General features: G+C 35.0%; 4 protein-coding genes across 5 annotated transcripts; all 4 read left to right on the forward strand.

Moving 5' to 3' along the window:
• Positions 1-1,360: 1,360 nt before the first annotated feature.
• Positions 1,361-2,658, forward strand: LOC118047613 (cuscuta receptor 1). Its single transcript, XM_073409262.1, has 3 exons — positions 1,361-1,864; positions 1,960-2,121; positions 2,228-2,658. The coding sequence occupies exons 1-3, from the start codon at positions 1,486-1,488 to the stop codon at positions 2,395-2,397; spliced, it is 711 nt and encodes a 236-aa protein (XP_073265363.1). The 5' UTR covers positions 1,361-1,485; the 3' UTR covers positions 2,398-2,658.
• Positions 2,659-2,761: 103 nt separating this feature from the next.
• Positions 2,762-5,293, forward strand: LOC140955599 (cuscuta receptor 1-like). Its single transcript, XM_073409261.1, has 2 exons — positions 2,762-4,157; positions 4,251-5,293. Exons 1-2 carry the CDS (start codon positions 2,807-2,809, stop codon positions 5,057-5,059), a joined length of 2,160 nt encoding a protein of 719 aa, XP_073265362.1. The 5' UTR covers positions 2,762-2,806; the 3' UTR covers positions 5,060-5,293.
• A 3,669-nt stretch (positions 5,294-8,962) lies between these two features.
• Positions 8,963-10,694, forward strand: LOC118047614 (hyoscyamine 6-dioxygenase). The gene is made up of 4 exons (XM_035056950.2): positions 8,963-9,215; positions 9,479-9,735; positions 9,851-10,172; positions 10,452-10,694. The coding sequence occupies exons 1-4, from the start codon at positions 9,009-9,011 to the stop codon at positions 10,692-10,694; spliced, it is 1,029 nt and encodes a 342-aa protein (XP_034912841.1). The 5' UTR covers positions 8,963-9,008.
• Positions 10,695-14,273: 3,579 nt separating this feature from the next.
• Positions 14,274-18,286, forward strand: LOC118047612 (cuscuta receptor 1). 2 transcript variants are annotated; one of them, XM_035056947.2, is made up of 6 exons: positions 14,274-14,863; positions 14,959-15,120; positions 15,227-15,385; positions 15,610-15,759; positions 15,852-17,150; positions 17,244-18,286. In XM_035056947.2, exons 1-6 carry the CDS (start codon positions 14,485-14,487, stop codon positions 18,050-18,052), a joined length of 2,958 nt encoding a protein of 985 aa, XP_034912838.1. In that variant the 5' UTR covers positions 14,274-14,484; the 3' UTR covers positions 18,053-18,286. The 2 variants fall into 2 exon arrangements, with proteins under 2 accessions (XP_034912838.1, XP_034912837.1); XM_035056946.2 differs by having other exon boundaries at positions 15,852-18,286.
• The last annotated feature ends 1,735 nt before the right edge of the window (positions 18,287-20,021 follow it).

A 20,021-nucleotide genomic window follows, 5' to 3' on the forward strand; every position in this document is an offset into this window, starting at 1 on the left:
TAGGTTTTTCTTAATTACCGAAAGTGGCCAAGCCCATTATGAAGGGCAGTGAAATAGCCCATTCATGTCTGTGAAGTGTTCCTTATGGACAAGGAATTAGAAATACTAATACCATCCATAAACAAATAATTAAAGTAATAAATGTCAGTGTCTTATTAAGTTTTATGTGGAATGTCTAGACTATGAGTTTATGGGCTTTATTAATAAACTAAAGTTTAAAAAGATAGTTTATAAGGGCAAGTATGCAGTATTTCTTTAACGAGCAGGGTGCTAAATTATACCAATATAAAAAGATGATTTAGAGACCCACAACATAGCTACGAGGGAAAAGTGTATCAAAATCCCCTACGAAGATCTCTTTTTGAGCTCTCTTGTGATCATGATCTTCAAGATTGCCTCGGATTGCTTTTGTTTGGAAAATTTATCTTTCTTATTTGTTTCGGTATTAATTTTTAATTCTATATTATTTTAGTTTGTTTAGCCCATGGCATGCTATTTAAACTATTTTTGTGGGATTTTTGAGACAATTATTACCTTTGAATAAAATATCGTGCTTGAGTCTTTCCGCAATTTTGTTGTTCTTGTTATTTTTAATATTTGCGCAATTAATGGAGTGATGTAAACAATGTGAGATGGTCCATGATATTCTTTTGTAGCTTTCATTTGTGGATTATTTTGAAAAGCTTCACTATTCAAAACGTTGAATAATGGACTATCATTTGTGGATTATCTTGGAAACTTGGCTTCGTATGTCCAGGAAGAAAAGGCAGAGGACGAAATAACACCCAAATTTCACAAGCGACTTAAATGTCAAAGAAATATTAAGTGGAAGTCATTTTCTAGCCCAGAAGGAAGTCATTTTGAGGCCCTCACCACTCACCAGCCCTGTACAAATTGTCCTCAACACAAATATCTTCTGTGCAAGAAATTCCAGGAAGGTGCGGTCGCACCAATTAACTTGACTCCATTAATGTCAAGATGTATCCAAGTCTAGAATGAGAAAGCAGAGTAGCAAACAGCCAATTAGAGGAACGCCCTGCTTCTCACGCTAACTTTAACTATTAACATTAACTAGGCAAGCATTCTCTAGGCTCGTTAACCTAAGTACTGACACTTTTGCATTTCTTGATTAAATTTCAGCTTATATGTTACGGTTTGAATCCGCATATTCTCTTCCGAATGTTTTAAATAATGAAAATTGTTCTGTCATACACCTCTAAACACGGCAAATAATATTCTATAAAAAATAACAGATGAACACGAGTTTTAAATATTTACTACCAAAAAAATCCAAATCATTAAGAGTCCAAGTTTACTCTGAGTCAAAGTCTTCTCCGATAATACACCCAACTTTCTTCCGTTCACAGTTTAGCATAGAAAATTCAATTGAATGCATGGAGAGAGCCGAAGTGTAATATAAATAGGACCTGTTTTATTGGCCAAGAGTGCACATAAAAAGCAACAATATTCAAAGAATTATCTAAGATGATGATGAAAAAACAGTGGGTTTGGCTGTTGCTAGCATTATTGACTTCGGTTGGCGAATGGTATGGTCGTTGTTGTGGGTGCTCGGAGGAAGAGAGAGCTGGTCTCTTGGAGATCAAAGCTCTGATCGATCCAAACAGCGTTCAAGGGGAATTGAGCGACTGGACGGACAACAAAGAGGATATTGGTAATTGCTGTGAGTGGTCTGGGATCGTGTGTGATAACACTACAAGGCGAGTGATCCACCTCTCTCTTATGCGTGCAAGGGATTTCAGCCAGGGCGATTGGGTTCTCAACGCATCTCTGTTTCTGCCTTTTGAAGAATTGCAGAGTCTTGATTTGGGAGAGACTGGATTAGTTGGTTGCTCTGAGAATGAAGGTTGGTTCAATGTCTATCTTCTTATAATCATAAAACAAATGTATATTAATGAAGTTTTTAATGTCCATTATTTTCCTTTGAGATTTCTCTTGCAGGCTTCGGAACCCTATCATCAAAACTGAGGAAACTGCATGTTCTTGACCTCAGTTATAATAAATTTTATAGTGACGGCATTTTATCATGTTTGACTGGGTTTTCATCTCTCAAGTCTTTAGATTTGTCATGGAATACGTTGACAGGATCGGCTAACTTTTATGGTAATAGCTTTAACTATTCATCTTTGAACATTTTCCTTTTTTAATCTCGTATTATTTTTTCTGTGCGTTTATTTCCTTCCAACAGGCTTTCAAAATCATCTTGCAGGTCTCAACGTCTTGTCATCAAGGTTGAAGAAACTGGAGATCCTTCACCTGAAAGGGAATCAATACAATGACAGCATTTTTTCATCTCTAATAGGATTTTCATCTCTGAAGTCTTTAGATTTGTCTTACAATATGTTGACAGGATCTACGAGCGTCAACGGTAAATCTTAGATAATTTCTACCTAACCCCTTCACATGACATTCTTTTATAGGGTTTCTTTATCATGGAAAATGAGGACTTTATATCCATTTCATAATCCATTTAAAGTTAGCTGATCAAAATTAAGAAACTTAAAAATTACAAGTGGAATGGTAATTAAGACATGAAGAGATTAAAGTCAACTCTGTATCACTACCATTTTCATGATCATATCTTTTGTTGTTTCTTCTTCACAGGGACTTTCTTCAATTCGACCACCCTTGAAGAATTGTATCTAGATGGCAGTTCTCTCCCATTGAACTTTCTCCATAATATTGGAGTATTGCCTGCTCTTAAAGTTTTGTCTGCCGGTGAATGTGACCTCAATGGCACACTACCCGTTCAAGGTAAATTAGCAACTCTTCATCTTCCTATTATTACATGATCAATAAAAGATGTTTTCAACACTGTTTTGACTATTTTGAAATAAATTGTACAGGTCTATGTGGATTGAAGAATCTAAAGCAGTTATTTCTCTCTGAAAATAATCTAGAGGGCTTACTCCCAGATTGTTTCAGAAACTTGTCTTCTCTACAACTATTAGATGTTTCGAGAAATCAATTTACTGGAAATATTGCTTCTAGTCCTCTTAGCAACCTCATATCCCTTGAACTCATCTTACTATCAAATAACCACTTCAAAGTTCCAATTTCAATGGAGCCTTTTATGAACCACTCAAGCCTCAGGCTCTTCGACAACAACATACTAGTAACGGAACCCATGTCCTTCCATGATTTGATTCCAAAGTTCCAACTAGTCTTTTTCAGCTTGTCAAATAGTTCATCGGAAGCACTCAATGTAGAAACTCTCAGCTTCCTCTATAACCAACATGACTTAAGAGTCCTTGATCTCTCTCAAAACAGCTTCATTGGAATGTTCCCATCATGGTTGCTTAAGAACAATACAAGATTGGAGCAACTATTTCTGAATGAGAACTCCTTTTCTGGTGCCTTGCAATTGCAAGATCATCCAAATCCAAATATGACCACAATAGATATATCGAACAACAACATGCATGGTGAAATTCCAAAAAATATTTGTTTGATCTTTTCAAATTTGTGGACCTTAAGGATGGCTAAGAATGGACTCACAGGTTGTATTCCTTCTTGTTTAGGAAATATTAGCTCTTTGGGAGTTTTAGATTTATCCAACAATCAATTGTCTATGGTAGAACTAGAACAGTTTATAACATTAACGTTTCTCAGGCTTTCGAACAACAATTTAGTTGGGCAATTACCTGCCTCAGTGGTCAATTCTTCTAGAATGAATTATCTCTACCTAAGCGGTAACAATTTTTGGGGTCGGATATCAGATTTTCCATCACCCATAAGGACAATGTGGCCCGTATTGGATTTGAGTAACAATCAATTTTCAGGCATGCTTCCAAGGTGGTTTGTCAATTTGACGCAAATCTTCGAAATTGATTTGTCCAAAAACCATTTTAATGGTCCAATTCCAGTAGAATTTTGTAAGCTTGACGAGCTTAAATACTTGGACCTTTCTGAGAACAACTTGTTTGATTCTATACCATCTTGTTTCAATCCACTACATATAACCCATCTGCATCTATCCAAAAATAGATTGAGTGGTCCATTAACAAATGGATTTTATAACAGCTCTTCCCTTGTTACATTGGATCTCCGAGATAACAACTTCACCGGCCACATCTCAAATTGTATTGGCAATCTTTCATCATTGAGTGTTCTTCTTTTGAGAGCTAATGATTTTGACGGTGAGTTTCCTGTTCAGTTATGCTTGTTGGAACAATTAAGCATTTTGGATGTTTCACATAATCAGCTCTCTGGTCCACTACCATCCTGTTTAGGCAATCTTATTTTCAAGGAAAGTTATGAGAAAGCATCAGTGGATTTCGGATTTCATTTTGGATCAACGCCCATAGAAAAAGCTTATTATGAATTCAGCCAAATCGGAGCTCTCTTGGGAAGCAGTTATACACCCATTACTACAGAAGAAGTGATAGAATTTACAGCTAAAAATATGTATTATGGTTACAAGGGAAAAATTCTCAGCTACATGTCTGGTATTGATCTCTCCTGCAACAAATTCTCAGGAGCAATCCCACCAGAATTGGGAAACTTAAGGGAGCTATTAGCATTAAACTTGTCACACAACAATCTCACCGGATCTATCCCTGCAACATTCTCAAACTTACAGCGGATAGAGAGTTTGGATCTTTCTTACAACAACTTAAACGGTGTCATCCCTCAGAAACTTCATGAAATGACCACACTAGAAGTTTTTAGTGTGGCACACAATAACTTGTCAGGTAATACTCCAGAAAGAAAATATCAGTTTGGGACCTTCGATGAAAGCAGTTATGAGGGAAATCCTTTTTTGTGTGGACCTCCATTGCGAAACAATTGTAGTGAAGAAGAATCACCATCGCTGCCAATGCCTCATGATGAACAAGAAGATGATGGTTTAATAGACATGAATTTTTTCTACATCAGTTTGGGTGTAGGTTACATAGTTGTGGTGATGGGGATTGCAGCAATTCTCTACATCAATCCATATTGGCGACGTGGGTGGTTTAACTTCATCGACTACTGCATAGATACTTGCTTCTGTTTTTTGCTGGCTAGTTCTTGCAAGTTCTCCAAGTTCAGAAGGTAATTCGGTCTATTTTGCCTAGTGAATTTGTAATGATTGCTGCTGGGGAGTCAGTTTTTCCCTCAAAAATTGTTTGATAATCTGCTTGTGATAATTGTTGGTCCTGTATGTCTAGCTATTGGATGCTTTGTAGTGTATAGTCTCTCAGCTCAGCCTTTCTGTTGATCTGAATTTTGGTTGAGTGGATTTATTTGTGGGCTTCTAAGTTTGTGTTGATATACTTTTTGTGTTTTGTTGTTTTGCTTTTTGAATTGGTACCTGGAAACTAGCTTTGTGGCATAGAATTGCTCTTTAACAGTCTGGTCAAAACTTTAATCATTTTCTAACGAGGGTTGTTAGGAAACAGATGGTGAGGAGACCACCAGTACTTTCCAGGAAACTAGTACTTGCTAGTGTTTAAAAATCAAAATATCAAACCACAAGTCAAGCATAGACGACGTTTTATATTTAACTCAAAGTGGCAAGGAGTACTGGTTGGTGCTGCTATGCAACCGCATCGGTTCCACCATCGTCACTATACAATTCAGGAGAACACGACGTTCACGTTTCAACCAACAATTCTGTATTCTTCTTTTCATCATGACTATCAATTTTATGAAACGGCATTGTTGAAATCACGACAACCCACTTTTGACTATTTTATAAATTCATTGTTCACACTCAATGGAGCTTAATGGCAATTAATGGTGAGTTCATTAACATTTTACTTTTGATTTGATGATGAAGTGGCAGCTAATCTCTTTAACTCCCAATCAATAAGGCCTACTCAAATTGACTTGGAGTTAAAAACTTTTTGTTTAAGAACACAGTCCCCTAATTACCTTGGTGTGTAACAAGACTTTATCAAAAAAAATTCCTACTTTTATTACTTCAAGGTCTCATTAATTAATTTAATTTTTATATATAATGTATCCAGTTCTTATTTTAGATATAATTGAGCAAAGAAAATTCATTGACACAAATAAATTTCACTGCCTAATTAAGTTTGAAATTTCACACACACACACACAATAGTTTTCTTTTTGCAAGTAATAATCTTGAGTTGGTGGCCAATAGTAAAAATTTCCTACTTTTATTACTTTTTTGGTAAAACTCTATTACACAAAATGTGGGTTTTATCAAAAAAAAAAAAATTTCTTATTCGTGATTCACATTGGCAGGTAAGTGTTGCGGACGTATGGGCTTGACTTTAATCATTTAATTATATCACATGATGAAGAGAATTGCAACTAAATAGTATTGGCGCGGATGCACAAACCAACTAGCTACACAAGGGAAAAGGAACAGCAAATCAATTAATAAAGGTATCCATCTGATAAACGTGGATATTAATATTAATAATATATGCTAATAATTTAATCATAACCTTCTTAACCGATGAAAATATTCAACATTGATGACCTGCTTGGAAACTTTGGATAATAAATATTATATAATATGGAAAATGTGAAAACACAAGATTCTAAATTTATCATTTTTAATAACTGATAACAAGATAGTAGAATTACACATAAGCAAATAAAGAAGTAAAGAGAAGTTGAGAGAATTTTTGATGAATAGAAAGAAAGAAGAAACTATTATATTCTTATTAATTCCTTTTCTCACACTATTACAGACCTTTATATCAAGCTATAGTTAGAAGCTTGTTCACGTTCTATAACCTCCTTTTTCTTTTCATTGATGAATGCTAACAAACTTTCTTAACGGTCTAATAAGATTAATAACATTTTAACCACTAGATTCTCTAATCTCTCGACATATGGCAAGACTATGTCCTTCTATATCTTTATAGTTAATAGTCTCGTTTTTTGTTCTATGTATATTAAGAAGCAATTTACTAACATTTTACAAACATTGATTAGTAATTAAATAAATATAAGTGCAAGAAACTTAAATGAACAAATTATTTGGTCAAGAAGAGAAAATATTTTGATCTTTTCAAAGATAAAAAAACCATCTGGAGCAGCCAAATCCAAGATATATAACTTTTACTAGTTTAGAAGATTACAAGAGAAGTATGTTTTTACTATAAATCATTTGTATCTATACTACCTTACATGTCAAGACACAAACACTTTGTTTTTTCTTCTACTATAGGAACCTTCCAAAACAACTAACGATCTTCAAATTGTTGTCATCCTAACTGAAGCATCTAGTTACTAACAGCTAACACAAGAACTCTCCCTATAAGTATCCAAGCTCTCCAACTCTTTTGAGAACAATTCTCCTTAAGAATTTTCTTCACGCTCCACTCGTGTGTCAAGAGTATATGCTGTAAAACTTTGTGTAACTCCTTAGCTAGTTAGGCACTCTTGTTCCGCTTCCAATGCAACCCTCAAATGCTTCTATTTTATTATTTAATAATTTCATTAACTATTTAGATTTGGTGGTTATTATTGGAGGATAATATTAAGAGTGTTTTTAGGATATTTTATAGCTTTCTAAAAAGGAAAATAAACTTGTAAAAGGGAGAGGGGGGGCTCAAATTACAAACCTCTCTCATCCTTTTTCTTTGTTTTGTTTTTCTCATTAAAGTTTTCATCATGATCCTATGTAGGTAAATTTTTATTTGGTAAAAGAAAATGGAAGCCTTAGAATCAATATGACTATAAGGTTTAATTTGTTTTCAGTATTCAATTTATGCCTTGAGTATTAAATGTTTTTCGATGCCTATTTTCATGATTGTCCAGTTTAATTACTAGAATACCTACTAGTTTATTATTCATTGCAATCTACTACTAAGTTAGGTATCAAATTTATAATTGTTTCATCTCTCTAATTTGTGAAGCAAAAAAGGTTTAATGATTTGTTGCGTCAAAAATTAATAAATCTAAGGAAGAATATTCGACTACATTCGTAATGATTTATTAAATGCAACCATTCTAGAAGAAACACACTCAAGGATCTATGGAGCACATCAATCGAGTCCTAAACTTCACTTTCGAATTAAAAGAATGAGATACTACTAGCCTACAATGGTGAAAGACTGCATTATCAATCAAATGAATATAGTTTTTTTTTATTTGAATGCTATTGATATGATATCGATAGAGGAATTAGGGTAGATCCTCACTATGGCTTGGTAGAAATCAGTTAAAGAGGTAGACTTAGCAACATAAATGATTTTTTTATATTTGTCAAATAATGTCAATAAGTATATTACAAATACACTTATTCCTTTAAAAATGATCATAATAGAGTTGATTGGTTATCCATTGTGAAAACCAAACCTAGAAGTTGTGTCCAAGTTGTTAAATATAGTAACGATAAAGTAACTGTGGAGAAGATAAATTTTAACTAGATGAGTTAATTGATCCATATCGAGTTGCTTCATTTACCGAGTTAGAAGAATATTCAAATTTTCATGTAGAAAAAAATACTCATGTTTATGTTGATTTTGACGAGTTAAATGATATATTGAGTATCAATAAAAATACAGAAGTTGATGAAGATGAGGATAAAGGGATCAAATAACTTTAGTTCAATAAAGAAGATGATGAAAATAAGGATTTAGATTAAAAAGTAGATCTGAACTGATTTTAGATGTAAAATATCATTATGCAACCAACATATTTTTTTTTATCATTGTTTAATGTATTGTACTTTGTATATTTATCAATCATTTATTATTATTAGATAAGTTATGAACGCACCCATTGGTACTGCTTAATTGGATTTAAGAGGGATTATATCCAATATAAAAAAAATGCAATCAATTTTCTGGTGATGCGTGTCTAAATAAATTATTCCTTTTTTTTTCCACGCTAATTTGTTTTTCTTTTGCTATGGTTCAAATTGTCCGTCAAACATAACAGCATCCAACAACTTAACAATCCAATTGTGTTCACACATGCACAAGTATATAAGACACACATTGATTTGGAAATGAGACAGCAATAATTGTCCACAAGCTTATTGTAGCAATATAGGGATTTGGCATCATAGCTAGGTAATGGAGAAGCTCGTTTCAAGCTGGAACAATGTCCAAACCGTGCCTGAGAAGTACATTTTTCCACCGGAAAAGCGACCAGGGAATGTCACTTTCAATGCAAGCAAGTCCATACCAGTTATAGATCTTGAAGCAATAGCCAGTAGTCAAGATAGAGATGCTACTATACAAAAAATTCTGAAAGCTGGTGAAGATTTTGGATTTTTTCAGGTTCACAACTTCAAATATTATGAGCTTTGATATTTACACGGTCCATGAGTACTAATATATGAGCTAGAACTGTATGATAAAATCACATGATATTGTTTTATATTATTCCTCTTAATTTAACAGTAACATGCTCGAATGTGATTTAGATTTAGTATGTGCGATCATTTACCTCTTTGATTTAAAATTAATGGTCATCATATGCCTAATAGTTGATCAAGGTAGAGAAGAATACAAGTAATGATAAATTCACAAATTAAGTGCAGGTGATCAATCATGGCGTCGCTGAAGATTTGATGAATGACGCAATGAGTGTCTTCAAGGAATTCTTTGAGTTGCCTGAAGACGACAAGACAAGCTTCTACTGCGAGGATGCAACGAGAAACAATCATTGCATGTTGTATACAAGTAGTTTACTTTATGCTACTGAAGATGTTCACTTATGGCGAGATAATTTAAGGAACTCTTGTCATCCTCTAGAGGAATGCATTCAACACTGGCCTGAAAAACCAACAAGATACCGGTAAATTGAGCTTGCAAATTTGTATATATGGACTGACAATCATTCTCGATACCTTAATTTCTCTAAAAATTGTAGTTTTTCCAGACTTTATATATCTTTCCGTTATTTTTTACAGACACGTTGTCGGGGCTTATGCTACTGAAGTAAAAAAATTGGCTGCAACAATCTTGGAGTTGCTTTGTGAAGGACTGGGGCTGGAGTCTGGGCATTTTGGGGGTAAGCTCAGTGAAATCCCAAGTTTGTTAGTCAATCATTATCCGCCATGCCCAGATCCAAGTTTGACCCTCGGAGTCTCCGAACACTGTGATCCTAATCTCATAACCATTTTACAACAAGATAGTGATGTGTTTGGGCTTCAAGTCTTAAAGAATGGTGAATGGATTGGTGTTGAGCCAATTTCTAATGCATTTGTGGTTAACATGGGATACCAAATGCAGGTAAACTCCCGCTTATCTTTTTTATTTTTTGTTCACGGATCTAAATCGGTAAAGAGACATATTATTTGTACACAACTAGAAAAATCGTGAGAGTTTTACCGATAATATAGAGTTTAAATCCTAAAAGGGCAAGAACGGAGCACACACTGGCCTTAATCAACCATTAGACAAACTCTTAGGTTCCGTTTATATTTCATTATATTTAATGTCACTAATATATCCCTGATGAGATTATATATACTGAGCTTTAATCTCACAAAATGGCTGGTCTATGTTTAGATTATCAGTAACAGCAAGCTGAGAAGCGTCGAACATCGAGCAGTGACAAATTCAGAGAAAGCTCGGACAAGTGTTGCCATGTTTTTCATTCCTAATGGTGACAGCATTGTAGAGCCTGCCAAAGCTCTTGTTGATCCACGCAATCCTGCAATCTATAAATCCTTTCAGTATAAAGAGTTCATTTCCCATTTCATGAACAAGACTGGTGGCATTGATGTCGCCTTGGAGCCTTTTAAGCTGTAGGCTAATGACGGTCAAATACCCGAAGATTACCGGCCTCTTGCCCTATACTGTATCATGCTTTCGGGACTACTTCTTTATGTTATGTCTTTATTGCGTTGGCACGTAAAATAAAACTTAATAAGTTATTCTGTAATGATGAACTATTGTGTTGTGTTACGAATAAAATAGTAAACTATTGTGGGCTCTACCATCGGGCCATTTGGATTATTTATATTGAGAATAAGAACTTCAGCCTTTTACAAGATTTTAATTTGATGGCTGAATTTAATATAAAAAAGTTATACGTTGCAAGATTTTGTTAGCTCATTAACAAAAACTAAATTTAATAGTAAACTAAATTGCTTAATATTAATCTACAATTTATATATAAAAATCAAAGACAAAAACAAGGAATAGTAGACAATTGATCAACTTCAAAATACTGCACATCATTAACTCCAATCAACAAAAACAGTGAATAGTAGACAATTGCTTATTGCCATGGTGCAGCTCACTTGCTGATAATACATAAAATATCATACCCAAAATATAATAATAATAATATCAAATATTATATGTGTTTAGTGCTCCACTTCATATGTGTTACTTTACCCCTCACACAGGGCTGTGTGCAGGGAATTTGCGGGGTTTTTTGGGGGGAACAAAGGGGCTGGAATTATTTGATAGGAACGGGGGGCATTTTAAAGGACGGGGAAATTTAAGGAGGGGGGAGAAGACTCTTGTTAAGGAGGGGGGATATTTTTACAAAAACATATTCACAACTCATAAATATATTCTGCAATATTCATCTTTTTTATCTGTTTATATTTTTCTCTATGCTTTTATTAACTTAAGCATTAACATTGGAGTATTCATCGTAACACGGGAAACTCATTTTTGAAAGTAGAACCCTGCCATGAAAGGTCTAATTTTTCTGTATGGAGGTTTTTAGAACTTCATCGCTTGCCTTTGCTATTCTAGCAAATTCCAGTGATGTTTTGTGGCTAAGAATGCCAAATTCCAATATTCATTTAAACATGTTTTTCATGAATATTTAAAGTGTTGGGTGCATACCATGTGCGGATGCATGGTAGACAATTGCTTATTGACCCGGTGCAGCTCATTTGCCTTCGCTATGGTAGCCAAATTGCAGTGACGTTTTGTGGCTAAAAATGTCTTTCCTCTTATCGTTTTCATTTAAATATATTTTTCATGATTCATTTGATTAAATATGAAAATTAATATCCCATGATGGGATTGAGAGGATCGAGATGAATTGGTTTATTTTAGAACCTTTGGTGCTGAATTATTTTAGGTGCAATGGTTTGAACATGATGTTCTTTTTTAGCCACCTCCTTTTTACCACTTTGAAATTCTTCTGCATTGGTCTTCGTTAGGGGTCAATCGGTTATCTTTCCTCCGGTTCTTTCTTTCGCTATTTCTTATACCCTTGACAAGTGTATATTAATTTTTTTGTAATTCAATTACATAGATATACACTTTACATATTTTTTTATAACAAAAAAAAAAAAAAAAACAAGGTACCCAGTATAAAATGATTAATAAAAGGTGCCAATTGAAAGTGAAAAACCCCTCCTAAACAGCACAAAAACACATTGATTTCATTAAGATAATAATAGGCTTAGAGCTGGCATGATTTAAAAGCACAAGAGCCTCAGAAAATCTGCTAAAGAGACAAGCTCGTCAAGCCTTGAGTGTATATAGAAATATTCATGTCCAGCCAAGATGAGGCCAGAAAATTCAAACCCAATTAAAAGCTTAGATGGCCGAACCTTATATTCAAAACAAGTAGGCCAGAGAAGCCGATGAGACCAAATCACTACTTGAAATCCATGTCTTCTAAGAGCTGGAACGAAAACAAATTTATCTTCCCCTATGTCTTCTAAGCCCGTCGAGTTATGCCATGCGAACAAGAAGGCATTTCCATTCTGCTAAAACACAGGTCTAGCAGGGACCAAACGAGAAGATAAAACAGATATGCCAAAGGAATGAAAACGAGCAACAATATTCAATAGGTTTTTCTTAATTACCGAAAGTGGCCAAGCCCATTATGAAGGGCAGTGAAATAGCCCATTCATGTCTGTGAAGTGTTCCTTATGGACAAGGAATTAGAAATACTAATACCATCCATAAACAAATAATTAAAGTAATAAATGTCAGTGTCTTATTAAGTTTTATGTGGAATGTCTAGACTATGAGTTTATGGGCTTTATTAATAAACTAAAGTTTAAAAAGATAGTTTATAAGGGCAAGTATGCAGTATTTCTTTAACGAGCAGGGTGCTAAATTATACCAATATAAAAAGATGATTTAGAGACCCACAACATAGCTACGAGGGAAAAGTGTATCAAAATCCCCTACGAAGATCTCTTTTTGAGCTCTCTTGTGATCATGATCTTCAAGATTGCCTCGGATTGCTTTTGTTTGGAAAATTTATCTTTCTTATTTGTTTCGGTATTAATTTTTAATTCTATATTATTTTAGTTTGTTTAGCCCATGGCATGCTATTTAAACTATTTTTGTGGGATTTTTGAGACAATTATTACCTTTGAATAAAATATCGTGCTTGAGTCTTTCCGCAATTTTGTTGTTCTTGTTATTTTTAATATTTCCGCAATTAATGGAGTGATGTAAACAATATGAGACGGTCCATGATATTCTTTTGTAGCTTTCATTTGTGGATTATTTTGAAAAGCTTCACTATTCAAAACGTTGAATAATGGACTATCATTTGTGGATTATCTTGGAAACTTGGCTTCGTATGTCCAGGAAGAAAAGGCAGAGGACGAAATAACACCCAAATTTCACAAGCGACTTAAATGTCAAAGAAATATTAAGTGGAAGTCATTTTCTAGGCCAGAAGGAAGTCATTTTGAGGCCCTCACCACTCACCAGCCCTGTACAAATTGTCCTCAACACAAATATCTTCTGTGCAAGAAATTCCAGGAAGGTGCGGTCGCACCAATTAACTTGACTCCATTAATGTCAAGATGTATCCAAGTCTAGAATGAGAAAGAGTAGCAAACAGCCAATTAGAGGAACGCCCTGCTTCTCACGCTAACTTTAACTATTAACATTAACTAGGCAAGCATTCTCTAGGCTCATTAACCTAAGTACTGACACTGAGTTTAAATTTTATCTAACAATTCCAGGTTTTTAATGCAGTGCGTGAAGAAAATTCTGCCAAGAAATTGTAACATGTGTTGTCAATATTCAACTTAATTGAATAATGAAAATTCAGCAAAGAAAAATCTGTATTCTCAGTATCCTCGAACCAATTTGTAAGCCAATTGAGATTTAGTTTCCTTTTCAAGCTTACCAATTTTCTTAAGTTCCATCCAGAGGTTAGTATATATCGTACTATTTAAAAAAATAGAAAAACCTGAAATAAATTTTATCTCTCTCTAAATCTCGGTTTATTTTGCATTTCTTGATTAAATTTCAGCTTATATGTTACGGTTTGAATCCGCATATTCTCTTCCGAATGTTTTAAATAATGAAAATTGTTCTGTCATACACCTCTAAACACGGCAAATAATATTCTATAAAAAATAACAGATGAACACGAGTTTTAAATATTTACTACCAAAAAAATCCAAATCATTAAGAGTCCAAGTTTACTCTGAGTCAAAGTCTTCTCCGATAATACACCCAACTTTCTTCCATTCACAGTTTAGCATAGAAAATTCAATTGAATGCATGGAGAGAGCCGAAGTGTAATATAAATAGGACCTCTTTTATTGGCCAAGAGCGCACATAAAAAGCAACAATATTCAAAGAATTATCTAAGATGATGATGAAAAAAAAGTGGGTTTGGCTGTTGCTAGCATTATTGACTTCGGTTGGCGAATGGTATGGTCGTTGTTGTGGGTGCTCGGAGGAAGAGAGAATTGGTCTCTTGGAGATCAAAGCTCTGATCGATCCAAACAGCGTTCAAGGGGAATTGAGCGACAGGACGGACAACAAAGAGGATATTGGTAATTGCTGTGAGTGGTCTGGGATCGTGTGTGATAACACTACAAGGCGAGTGATCCACCTCTCTCTTATGCGTGCAAGGGATTTCAGCCAGGGCGATTGGGTTCTCAACGCATCTCTGTTTCTGCCTTTTGAAGAATTGCAGAGTCTTGATTTGGGAGAGACTGGATTAGTTGGTTGCTCTGAGAATGAAGGTTGGTTCATTGTCTATCTTCTTATAATCATAAAACAAATGTATATTAATGAAGTTTTTAATGTCCATTATTTTCCTTTGAGATTTCTCTTGCAGGCTTCGGAACCCTATCATCAAAACTGAGGAAACTGCATGTTCTTGACCTCAGTTATAATAAATTTTATAGTGACGGCATTTTATCATGTTTGACTGGGTTTTCATCTCTCAAGTCTTTAGATTTGTCATGGAATACGTTGACAGGATCGGCTAACTTTTATGGTAATAGCTTTAACTATTCATCTTTGAACATTTTCCTTTTTTAATCTCGTATTATTTTTTCTGTGCGTTTATTTCCTTCCAACAGGCTTTCAAAATCATCTTGCAGGTCTCAACGTCTTGTCATCAAGGTTGAAGAAACTGGAGAACCTTCACCTGAGAGGGAATCAATACAATGACAGCATTTTTTCATCTCTAATAGGATTTTCATCTCTGAAGTCTTTAGATTTGTCATACAATATGTTGACAGGATCTACGAGCGTCAACGGTAAATCTTAGATAATTTCTACCTAACCCCTTCACATGACATTCTTTTGTAGGGTTTCTTTATCATGAAAAATGAGGACTTTATATCCATTTAAAGTTAGCTGAACTAAATTAAGAAAATTAAAAATTACAAGTGGAATGGTAATTAAGACATGAAGAGATTAAAGTTAACTCTATATCACTACCACTTTCATGATCATATCTTTTGTTGTTTCTTCTTAACAGGGACTTTCTTCAATTCGACCACCCTTGAAGAATTGTATCTAGATGGTAGTTCTCTCCCATTAAACTTTCTCCATAATATTGGAGTATTGCCTGCTCTTAAAGTTTTGTCTGCCAGTGAATGTGACCTCAATGACATCCTCCCCGTTCAAGGTAAATTAGCAACTCTTCATCTTTCTATTATTACATGATCAATAAAAGATGTTTTCAACACTGTTTTGACTATTTTGAAATAAATTGTACAGGTATGTGTGGATTGAAGAATCTAAAGCAGTTATTTCTCTCTGAAAATAATCTAAAGGGTTCACTCCCAAATTGTTTCAGAAACTTGTCTTCTCTACAACTATTAGATGTTTCGAGAAATCAATTTACTGGAAATATTGCTTCTAGTCCTCTTACCAACCTGATATCCCTTGAACTCATCTTGCTATCAAATAACCACTTCAAAGTTCCAATTTCAATGAAGCCTTTTATGAACCACTCAAGCCTCAGGTTCTTCTCCAGTGACAACAACATACTAGTAACGGAACCCATGTCCTTTCATGATTTGATTCCAAAGTTCCAACTAGTCTTTTTCAGCTTGTCAAATAGTTCATCGGAAGCACTCAATGTAGAAACTCTCAGCTTCCTCTATAACCAACATGACTTAAGAGTCCTTGATCTCTCTCAAAACAGCTTCATTGGAATGTTCCCATCATGGTTGCTTAAGAACAATACAAGATTGGAGCAACTATTTCTGAATGAGAACTCCTTTTCTGGTGCCTTGCAATTGCAAGATCATCCAAATCCAAATATGACCACAATAGATATATCGAACAACAACATGCATGGTGAAATTCCAAAAAATATTTGTTTGATCTTTTCAAATTTGTGGACCTTAAGGATGGCTAAGAATGGACTCACAGGTTGTATTCCTTCTTGTTTAGGAAATATTAGCTCTTTGGGAGTTTTAGATTTATCCAACAATCAATTGTCTATGGTAGAACTAGAACAGTTTATAACATTAACGTTTCTCAGGCTTTCGAACAACAATTTAGTTGGGCAATTACCTGCCTCAGTGGTCAATTCTTCTAGAATGAATTATCTCTACCTAAGCGGTAACAATTTTTGGGGTCGGATATCAGATTTTCCATCACCCATAAGGACAATGTGGCCCGTATTGGATTTGAGTAACAATCAATTTTCAGGCATGCTTCCAAGGTGGTTTGTCAATTTGACGCAAATCTTCGAAATTGATTTGTCCAAAAACCATTTTAATGGTCCAATTCCAGTAGAATTTTGTAAGCTTGACGAGCTTAAATACTTGGACCTTTCTGAGAACAACTTGTTTGATTCTATACCATCTTGTTTCAATCCACCACATATAACCCATCTGCATCTATCCAAAAATAGATTGAGTGGTCCATTAACATATGGATTTTATAACAGCTCTTCCCTTGTTACATTGGATCTCCGAGATAACAACTTCACCGGCCACATCTCAAATTGGATTGGCAATCTTTCATCATTGAGTGTTCTTCTTTTGAGAGCTAATGATTTTGACGGTGAGTTTCCTGTTCAGTTATGCTTGTTGGAACAATTAAGCATTTTGGATGTTTCACATACTCAGCTCTCTGGTCCACTACCATCCTGTTTAGGCAATCTTAGTTTCAAGGAAAGTTATGAGAAAGCATCAGTGGATTTCAAATTTCATTTTGGATCAACGCCCATAGAAAAAGCTTATTATGAATTCAGCCAAATCGGAGCTCTCTTGGGAAGCAGTTATACACCCATTACTACAGAAGAAGTGATAGAATTTACAGCTAAAAATATGTATTATGGTTACAAGGGAAAAATTCTCAGCTACATGTCTGGTATTGATCTCTCCTGCAACAAATTCTCAGGAGCAATCCCACCAGAATTGGGAAACTTAAGGGAGCTATTAGCATTAAACTTGTCACACAACAATCTCACCGGATCTATCCCTGCAACATTCTCAAACTTACAGCGGATAGAGAGTTTGGATCTTTCTTACAACAACTTAAACGGTGTCATCCCTCAGAAACTTCATGAAATGACCACACTAGAAGTTTTTAGTGTGGCACACAATAACTTGTCAGGTAATACTCCAGAGAGAAAATATCAGTTTGGGACCTTCGATGAAAGCAGTTATGAAGGAAATCCTTTTTTGTGTGGACCTCCATTGCGAAACAATTGTAGTGAAGAAGAATCACCATGGCTGCCAATGCCTCATGATGAACAAGAAGATGATGGTTTCATAGACATGAATGTTTTCTACATCAGTTTGGGTGTAGGTTACATAGTTGTGATGATGGGGATTGCAGCAATTCTCTACATCAATCCATATTGGCGACGTGGGTGGTTTAACTTCATCGACTACTGCATAGATACTTGCTTCTGTTTTTTGCTGGCTAGTTCTTGCAAGTTCTCCAAGTTCAGAAGGTAATTCGGTCTATTTTGCCTAGTGAATTTGTAATGATTGCTGCTGGGGAGTCAGTTTTTCCCTCAAAAATTGTTTGATAATCTGCTTGTGATAATTGTTGGTCCTGTATGTCTAGCTATTGGATGCTTTGTAGTGTATAGTCTCTCAGCTCAGCCTTTCTGTTGATCTGAATTTTGGTTGAGTGGATTTATTTGTGGGCTTCTAAGTTTGTGTTGATATACTTTTTGTGTTTTGTTGTTTTGCTTTTTGAATTGGTACCTGGAAACTAGCTTTGTGGCATAGAATTGCTCTTTAACAGTCTGGTCAAAACTTTAATCATTTTCTAACGAGGGTTGTTAGGAAAAAGATGGTGAGAAGACCACCAGTACTTTCCAGGAAACTAGTACTTGCTAGTGTTTAAAAATCAAAATATCAAACCACAAGTCAAGCATAGACGACGTTTTATGTTTAACTCAAAGTGGCAAGGAGTGCTAAATAAGGCTACCAAGAGGTGCCTACACGACATTTTATGCTTTAACTCAGTGTGGCCAGTTGAGCTAAATAAGGTTACCAATAGATTGTTACAGATCAACAATGGAGAAAGTGGGATATCCTACTTTTGACTATTTTATACACCCTACGTTTAAGACAGAATAGAGCTCCACAACAATAACTGATGAGAAAGTGGATTGCAAGTAACTTAAATATTGATTCCCAGTGGCTGGTTATGGCTGGTAATAGCTGTTGCTTGGTCTAAACACCTCTATTGATTTGGAATAGTCGGTGATGGCTGGTTGTTTAGCTTGGAAGCTCTGTTTTGTGTGGAGGCAAAGCTGCATTCTAAGGCTGTTGCTCTGTTCTTGTGGTTTTCTTGACCTCTTTCTCTTCGTTTTGTTTCTTTTGCTAAATCCGTGTGTTTTCGCAGATTTGTAACTCCTCCTTTCCGCCATCTTTTGGCGTTTTAATACATTTCACTAGTTACATAAAAAAAAAAAAATGACTCCCAGTCAATAAGGTCTGTGCAAATTGTTCAGCAAAGTCTTAAATTGAACAAAAACAATCATTTTCATATCTTTCACAATCAAGTCAATTGATGCATTGTATAGCATGAAATATAATGTGATTTGTTAAACTAAAAACACTTAAAAAAAAAAAACAGTAAAACCATAAAAAAATCACAAAGTCTGAAAATTTGTTGATTGATAACTAGGGGTTACACGCCAACACAACTACCAGGCGTCTCTTGAAACCAGTTTACCGGAAACATTGCCTCCGGTCCTCTTACCAACATCGTATCCCTTGAATTACTCTTACTGTCAAATAGCCAACACGACTTACGAGTCCTTGATCTCTCCCACAACAAGTTTAGTGGAATGTTCCCATCGTGGTGGCTTAAGAACAATACAAGATTGCAGCAACTATTTCCAAGTGAGAAATCCATTGTTGGTGCTTTTCAATTGCAAGATCACCCAAATATGGACATGACCATAATAGATTTATCGAAGAACAACATGCACGGTCCAATCCCACAAAATATTTGTTCGATCTTTTCAAATATGGAGACCATAAAGATGGCTAAGAATGGACTCACAGGTTGTATTACTTCTTGTTTAGGAAATATTAGCGCTTTACGAGTTTTAATTTTATCCAACAATCAATTGTTTATAATAAAACTATAAAAGTTGACAGGACTAATTTTTCATACTTTTTCTAAAATTATGAAAGGCAGTGGGTTATGTATCAGTCTGTTGTTCCCACTAGAAACGAGCTTGAGTGGTTCATAAAAGGCTTCATTGAAATGGGAATTTCAAAGTTGTTTTTTGACAGTGAGAGGAATTTAAGGGATATGAGATTGGTAAGAGTACTAGAGGCAATATTTCCAGTTAACTGGTTTCAGAAACAATCTGGGAGTGAACCCTCTAGATTCCAGAGAGAACTATTGAATCATCTGCAATATCTGTAACTGCAGATTCATCCACAGCTGGAATTGTAA

The sequence above is a fragment of the Populus alba genome, chromosome 5 (genome assembly GCF_005239225.2).
Source record: "Populus alba chromosome 5, ASM523922v2, whole genome shotgun sequence".
NCBI classification, from domain to species: domain Eukaryota; kingdom Viridiplantae; phylum Streptophyta; class Magnoliopsida; order Malpighiales; family Salicaceae; genus Populus; species Populus alba.

Bases quoted from the DNA above. Each gene is read 5' to 3' on its own strand.
- LOC140955599 (XM_073409261.1), top strand. From the start codon at position 2,807: ATGATCAATAAAAGATGTTTTCAACACTGTTTTGACTATTTTGAAATA. The intron at 4,158-4,250 runs GTGAGTTTCCTG...CATCCTGTTTAG, and splicing joins GAGAGCTAATGATTTTGACG to GCAATCTTATTTTCAAGGAA.
- LOC118047612 (XM_035056946.2), top strand. From the start codon at position 14,485: ATGATGATGAAAAAAAAGTGGGTTTGGCTGTTGCTAGCATTATTGACT. The intron at 14,864-14,958 runs GTTGGTTCATTG...TTTCTCTTGCAG, and splicing joins TGGTTGCTCTGAGAATGAAG to GCTTCGGAACCCTATCATCA. The intron at 15,121-15,226 runs GTAATAGCTTTA...ATCATCTTGCAG, and splicing joins AGGATCGGCTAACTTTTATG to GTCTCAACGTCTTGTCATCA.
- LOC118047614 (XM_035056950.2), top strand. From the start codon at position 9,009: ATGGAGAAGCTCGTTTCAAGCTGGAACAATGTCCAAACCGTGCCTGAG. The intron at 9,216-9,478 runs GTTCACAACTTC...AATTAAGTGCAG, and splicing joins AAGATTTTGGATTTTTTCAG to GTGATCAATCATGGCGTCGC. The intron at 10,173-10,451 runs GTAAACTCCCGC...GTCTATGTTTAG, and splicing joins ACATGGGATACCAAATGCAG to ATTATCAGTAACAGCAAGCT.
- LOC118047613 (XM_073409262.1), top strand. From the start codon at position 1,486: ATGATGATGAAAAAACAGTGGGTTTGGCTGTTGCTAGCATTATTGACT. The intron at 1,865-1,959 runs GTTGGTTCAATG...TTTCTCTTGCAG, and splicing joins TGGTTGCTCTGAGAATGAAG to GCTTCGGAACCCTATCATCA. The intron at 2,122-2,227 runs GTAATAGCTTTA...ATCATCTTGCAG, and splicing joins AGGATCGGCTAACTTTTATG to GTCTCAACGTCTTGTCATCA.